The sequence below is a fragment of the Austrofundulus limnaeus genome, unplaced genomic scaffold (assembly GCF_001266775.1).
Source record: "Austrofundulus limnaeus strain Quisiro unplaced genomic scaffold, Austrofundulus_limnaeus-1.0 Scaffold33, whole genome shotgun sequence".
Lineage (NCBI taxonomy): Eukaryota > Metazoa > Chordata > Actinopteri > Cyprinodontiformes > Rivulidae > Austrofundulus > Austrofundulus limnaeus.
Genome location: NW_013952435.1, coordinates 3,081,903 through 3,089,569, shown reverse-complemented (window position 1 = coordinate 3,089,569; position 7,667 = coordinate 3,081,903). Strand labels below are relative to the sequence as shown.

The following is a 7,667-nucleotide window of genomic DNA, read 5'->3' as shown; positions in this document are numbered from 1 at the left end:
ATCTTGTTTTCAGAATGTGTAAGATTATTTGTCTTGTTAGTCTAAAATTTTGACTCAAATTCAGTCAAAAATTTCTGCCAATGAAGTAAGGAAATTTGACTTGGTAAGATTCTTGAAATAAGTAAAAATTTAGTCAAATCAAGTATTTCAAGAATCTTACCAAGTAAAATTTTCTTACTCCATTGGCAGAAAATTTTGACTGAAATTGAGTCAAATTTTCAGACTAACAAGACAAATAATCTTACACATTCTGAAAACAAGATTACACTGTAAAAAATGAAATGTTGGATTTACTTAACCATGTTATGTTTCCTGGTTCCACTTAACTGAGTTGAGTAAATTCAAAGCAACATACCAGTTTTTTAGCCAAAGAACATGAGTATGTTGCTTTGAATTTACTCATCTCAGTTAAGTGGAACCAGGTAACATAACATGGTTAAGTAAATCCAACATTTCATTTTTAGAGTGTATTATTCTTACACAATCAGTTCTTGTTTAGTAAATCAGTCTCAAAACAAGATCAAAAAGACTTTTTGGCTGATATAAGGTTTTAAAACTTGGTTAGATGGACAGTTTTTACAGTTTTTGGCTGATATAAGGTTTTAAAACTTGGTTAGATGGACATTTTTTGCAGTGTACATCAAAATGAATGCAGTTTGTCTGCGTTTACATTATCACAGAGGAATTTCAGCTGAATTTAAATTTTATTTTTGATATGTTTTAGATTATTACTGAATGTGTTTCAACCTGTTTGTTAAGAATCAAACTCAGGAYCAAATCTTCAGTAAAAACATGCTGATTTTCATCAAAAAGCTTTTAATTTCATCTTAACCCACATTTTCCAAAAATAAATCAAATCAGTTTTTTTTTCTCACTTTTCATTAAATAATTAACATCTGAGTCGAGTTTTAATGATGTAAAGTTTGGTCTCTTCTGTTCCACAGGACTGTTCAGCACAGCCTTCACACAGTATGTTGTGGAGGAACCGGCGAGAAGAACTTCTGTCCTGAACACAAACTCAACGACAGCACAGGAGGAAGTGAGGAGGGAGCAGATGTCTGCATCACAAAGTCCGACTCCAGCGTCAGTCAAATGTGACATAAAGGAGACGTCGCTCTAACAGCAGCTCTGCTGAGCCTGACCCCTCAGTCAGAGACGCTGCAGCAGACAGGAAGGCAGACATTTTATGAAGCCTTTAAACTGAACTGAATGCTTCTGCAGACATTGTGTTGTTTTAGATGTTCGTTTAACAAAACGTTCAGCTCATTCGGGAGATGGCTGCTACTTTATGTTTTTGTCATTTTTATACTGTTTAGAATATTTACTTTTATTTTAAAATACAGTATTTTTCTTATTTATTACAAAGACGTCCTTTCAGTTCTTTAAAGGGATCCTGATTAGTTGTAACATCAGACTTTATTTGATAAACATATACTTTAACTGTAAGAAAAAGACTAAAAATAGTGTAGGCTGTTTAGTTTTTATCATTTTTAAACTTAAAGTTTAAAGATATATCACCCAGACGGGGCCATTTTATTTACATGCAAAGCATTCTGGGAAATTGATAACATCAACTAGGTCATCYGTGCGAGGCTGCTAGCGAGCTATATCCACCCTGAAGGTTAATCTTGGATAATATCTGATGATCGACTCTTTTAAATGAAACCAGAGAGCGTTGACAGAGAGGAGAAGGTAGAAATGACTCAGCCTGTAACTGAAAATATGGATGGAGGACAACAGAGCTGCTTCATGGAAGAAGAACCTCAGCTTAGCCTGTTAGCTTTAGCGTTAGCCCCGTTGCTATCACCATATATATGTATTAGCTCAGCGCTACACATTCATCTCTCATCACTGAGGTCCTCCATCCACATGACAGAGAGGGGAACACAAAAATGACTCAGCTGCACTGAAAATATGGATGGAGGACCTCAGTTTAGCTTGTTTGTCGCGCTAGCACCGAGCTAATACATATAAGGCAATATAGCGTGAGGGCTAGCGCGAAAGCTAACAGGCTAAGTTGAGGTTCTTCTTCCATGAAGCAGCTCTGTTGTCCTCCATCCATATTTTCAGTTCCAGGCTGAGTCATTTCTACCTTCTCCTCTCTGTCAACGCTCTCTGGTTTCATTTAAAAGAGTCGATCATCAGATATTGTCCAAGATTAACCTTCAGGGTGGATATAGCTCGCTAGCAGCCTGATGCCGATGACCTAGTTGATGTCATCAWTTACCCAGAATGCTTTGCGTGTAAATAAAATGGCTCCGTCCGTGTTAAAATATATTTTAAAAAATTTACAAAACTAAACAGCCTACAGTATTTTTACAGTCTTCATTTTACAGTTAAAATAAATGCTTTTCAAATAAAGTTTAATGTTACAACTAATCGTGGATCCCTTTAAGAATCTACTAGCTTTATTTTTGTTTCCTCCGGGGGGCCCTACCACGTTGCCACTCTTAGCGACTGTTTTGCTCTATTTAGCTTTTAACTAACCATTTCCTGCTTTCAGCTAGTATTTTGCTACTTGTTTTGCTTCTTCAGCAAATTTCAGCTCTGAACATTCACTGCATCTTTGCAGAAAAAAAAKAAACATTTTTCTAGTTTTTCATTCACTACAAAGTTCCTTAGAAAGTTGTTTCTGAGCCGTGAGGAGAAAATGTAAAATTATTTTATATATAAAATATGTTCCATTTAAAGACATGCTGTAAATCACAATGTGAAACTGCATTTCAGCCATTATAGTATAGTATTGTGTATCTTATGTGTATTATTTATGAACGTACTATGAATTTTAATGAAAAATTGTAATGTTAGTTTTTAATTGTAGTAAATGAATGAGTGTCCGTAGTTCATGCTCATGTACGATGATTAAAGGAAAAAGCTGTATAGTTTTCTTTCGGACATGTTTTCATCTTCTGCTGCTGCTGTTTTTTGTTTCTGAAACAGCTGACTCAGCGTATTGTTATGACATAAGCTGCCTTCAGTGTGAAGCTTCTGTAAAAGATGCCACAATGTGCAAAAGTCATCAAAGTGTGAACTTGTGCTGCCGATCAGGAGTAAACAGAGCATGTTGGATTGTGGCAACACCTGAAGCCTGTCTGTGTGGAGTCTACGTGTCCTCCCTCTGTTCATGCGTGGCCCGTTTGTCTCCGCGTGTCCCTGTGATGGACTGGGGCCATGTCCAGGCGTCCCCTGTCTCTCACACAGAGACTACTGGAGACACCAGCTCCCGGTGACCCTGCATGGATGGAATACGTGTAAAACACCTGGATGAGTTTTACTCACCTTTAAACAGCCTGAGCTGACATGGACCAGATCCTTATTTTACTGTAAATTGAATGAATAAAACGTAAAGCAGCAGAAACACAGCTGGACACCAGCATGAAGGCTGATGGCTGATTTTATGATGTTTGCACACAAAGAAATGTACAAATGTATAGAATTTTTTACCAATAAATGCWATTTTGCTAGTAATACTGTTTGTTTGTTTGTTATGGGATAAGATAGCTGTCAGAATTAATTGTACGTGTAGAGTCTAAATTTGTACATGTAAGTCAATAAACGTACATAAATTTTAGATTTGTATTTGTATTCATGTCAAATCACATTTGTTTTATGTGAGAATACAAGTTTTTAAGTTACAAACACAAGTTAAAAAGTTACAACTTTGCCACATTACAAGTACGAATCAAATTTACAAGTCCAATTCTTTTACCAGTCAAAATAACAGACATTATGCATGGAACACCGAAAAGATCGATTGCAAACAGTAACTAAGCCAGACCACTAGGGGGACGTGACCACTGCCTCATTTGGGACCAGATGAACTCTTTATAAATGCAACAATGCTGGAGCTTTGTGACGCATAAGGTGTCAGAAATACTCAGAAACACCACGACAGGCCAGAGCAGCGAGATGAGAATGAATCAATGAAAATATTAATTTCATTTTAGTGACCGTTGAAAGAAATATCAGCAAAAAATTTGACTTTAACAAAAATCAAGTATTATGCCACAATGTAGTGGTAATAGTAGTAGTATACTATATTATGTGTGTCTATATTATGTGACATCTGTTTCTATTGTACAATTCTAAAATTTATGTACGTTTCTTGACTTACGRGTACAAATTTAGACTCTACACGTACAATTAATTCTGACAGCTATCTTATCTCATAGTTTGTTTGAACAGTGTAAAGAAAAGGTTATTTTATATTACCTTTTAAACCAGGGCTGTTCAACTGGCAGCCCTCAGGTCACATCTGACCTGCGAGTGACCAAAGTTCAGCCTGCCCATTAGTTCACTCATCTCCCAGTTTTCTACTTTAATTACTCTAAGTTCTTCTAGTTAAACATGTTTGGTGTCTACAGAAACGTATGAATCTTGGCTAAAAGCTGGTAAAAGCTTTTCTCTGGTAAAAAAAAAAAATTCTATGAACATCCAAGACAGTTAAAATTACAAGCAGTTGAAGATGAAACTGTAAAAGTGAAAATAAGGTAAGTTTATTTATGTAGCACATTTCATGTACAAGACAACTCAAAGTGCTTTACATAAAACATTAAAAGCAAGCTATAAGCATAGTGAATAAAACATCTAAAAATAAAACACAATAATATAAAACAAATAAAATACATTTTAAAAATAACAGATAAAAGCAGCAGTGCACAAAATCTGCAGTTTCCTGGTCTGAGGAAAGGCAGCGGCAAGCAGAACTGTTTTCAACTTTGATTTAAAAGTGCTTCGATTTTCAGCCGACCTGCAGTCTTCAGGAAGTTTATTCCAAATGTGAGGAGCAAAAAATAAATAAAACTGAAGCCTGCCTCTCCGTGTTTGGTTCTGACCCTGGGAACAGAGAGCAGGCCTGTCCCTGACCACCTGAGGGCTCTGGGTGGTTTACAGCAGACCACAASATCAGCCATATATTTTGACCCTAGACCATTCAGTGCTTTATAAACCAACAGCAGTATTTTGAAATCAATTCTTTGACAGATGGGGAGCCAGTGTAAAGGTTTAACAACTGGAGTTATATGGTCCCTTTTCTTGGTCTTTGTGAGGACTCGAGCAGCAGCTCTGAACTAACTGCAGCTGCCTGATTGAATTTTTAGAGAGACCTGTGAACACAGCATTACAGTGGTCCAGTCTACTAAAAATAAATGCATGGACAAGTTTTTCTAAGTCCTGTTGAGGCATCAATCCTCTGATCCTTGATATATTATTTAWATGATAATAGGCTGACTTCAGGACTATCTTTATAGTGAAGCTGAGTACTAACTTTTAATCGTTCCTCCTCGGCACCAAAAACAATTCTAAATAAATTTAAATAAAAAAAACGAAAAATAAAACTGGTTTAAAAATTTGGCAAGTCAGAGATGTCAAAATAATTTGTGTCAAATAGGAGGCATAATGTGTTGTTTTTGATAATGTTTAATTATCACTACTTTTATTACATAGGTTTCTCTGTGTGTTGTATTCATGAGAAAATGCAGCAAAATAAACTATTTCAAAGGTAACAGATCTTTGTAACACTTGGTTTATTTACATAATAACTAACTGCTGGACATTCGGCCCKTGAGCTGTTGGCCTGCAGTAACTGTGGCCCCCGGAGCAGTTTAGCTGAATAGCCCTGTTTTAAACATAGTACAGTTTTTTTGGCCATTTATTTAGCAAAATATCTCAAAATATCAGGGAGAGATTTTAATTAAGCTTTAATAAATTATTCATTGGATGTTTATATTATGTGGAAGATGTTTGCCACAGTTAATCCCTATTAGCCAATAAAATCATTAAAGCTCAACTTCAGTGCATTCTACAGATACTGTAGTAGCTGAGAGTCATCCCAAACAAAACCATCATGAAAGACATGACAGTTACATTCCTACATAATATTATTTTCAAGTTTTGACCAAAAATTTTATAATCAAAAATCAGTCAGTAATGTTTTATTACACGAGGCCTCAACACAATGTTGTGTTTCAGCAGGACATCTAGTGGTCGATGCAATGAAGTGCAGTTAATATGTGTTCATTCATTTCAAGTTCCCACTCCTTTGAATGTTGCATCATCTGATTGTACTTCTCTTGTTATAAAACATTTAAATGGTGACGACACGGTCATGAAATATGCAGATCATATTTAGTGAAAGGAAAGGTGGGCATGATCTAGAAGGAACACTGAATTTTAAAACCCATGACAACACAGAAGAGATTCTGCATCACAACGACAGGAGGAAAAGACTAAAGAAACTATTATATAACTATCATTTTTACAAGGTAGAGGGGAAAAAGGTACTTAACACCAGTGTGATGTAAGGTTAAATGGAACTGTAAAAATATTTGTGTGAGTGTAGTTACGAACCAATAATTATTTATATTGTATTGTAATGTATTAACGTAATTTATAGATTACTACTAATTATTATTGATTCATTTTGTCAGCAAATACTACTGACTCTGAGTAAAGGAACGTGTGGCGACACTTGTATGCTAAAATTAAATGCTGTATAATTGTATATGTGCTTATTGTGAATACAATTTAAAATATAATTGTAATTTATTTTAACATGTATTTCTTGCATAGAAATGTATTATGGATATGAAAATATCAATATATTAATATTACATTACTGACCTTTATATATGTAGCGGGTAAAATAAGTATTGAACACGTCAACATTTTTCTCAGTAAATGGAATCTCTGGAATGGGCTCATTGTCTTGCTGAAATGTCCAGCCACGTTTCATCTTCATCATCCTGGTAGATGGAAGCAGATTTTTATCAAGAATGTCTCTGTACATTTTTCCACTCATCCTTCCTTCAATTATTTGAAGTTTGCCAGTACCATATGCTGAAAAACAGCCCCACACCATGATGTTCCCACCTCCAAACTTCACTGTTGGCATGGTGTTTTTGGGGTCATGTGCAGTGCCATTTGACCTCCAAACATGATGTGTATTCTGGCATCCAAACAGTTCAATGTTGGTCTCATCTGACCAGACTATATTCTCCCAGTATTACACAGGCTTGTCTAAATGTTGTGCAGCAAACTTTAAAGGAGCTTCAACATGCTGTTTCTTCAGCAGTGGAGTCTTGCGTGGTGAGCGTGCATACAGGCCATGGTGGTTCAGTGCATTACTTATTGTTTTCTTTGAAACAAACGTACCTGCTAATTCCAGGTCTTTCTGAAGCTCTCCACAAGTGGTCCTTGGCTCTTAGACAACTCTTCTGATAATTCTTTTCACTCCTCTGTCAGAAATCTTGTGAGGAGCACCTGGTCGTGGTCGGTTTATGGTGAAATGATGTTCTTTCCACTTCTGAATTATGGCCCAACAGTGCTCACTGGAACCTTCAGAAGTTTAGACATTCTTCTGTAACCGATGCCATCATTATGCTTTGCAACAATAAGGTTGTGAAGGTCTTGAGAGAGCTCTTTACTTTTACCCATCATCAGATGGTTCTTGTGTGATACCTGGCCATCATTTGGGACTGAACCAGCTGACATTAATTTGCACTGACAAGGGGCAGGCTTGCTTTCTAATTGCTGAGAGAGTTCAGCTGGTGTCTTGTCTTTCCATGCCTTTTTACACCTCCCTTTCTTCATGTGTTCAATACTTTTTCCCTGTGCAATTCCACATTATTACAAATAACTTAATTTCTGGACATTTATGGTTTGATTTC

At 36.1% G+C, this 7,667-nt stretch overlaps 1 protein-coding gene across 1 annotated transcript in view; it reads left to right on the top strand.

Annotated features, from left to right (window-relative positions):
* Positions 1-1,270, top strand: part of crtam (cytotoxic and regulatory T cell molecule) — a gene marked incomplete in the record, with an annotated part of 15,163 nt that extends 13,893 nt beyond the window's left edge. Inside the window, 1 exon segment of the mRNA XM_014006024.1 lies at positions 945-1,270. Coding sequence (XP_013861478.1) covers positions 945-1,120 — 176 coding nt within the window.
* Positions 1,271-7,667: the final 6,397 nt, after the last annotated feature.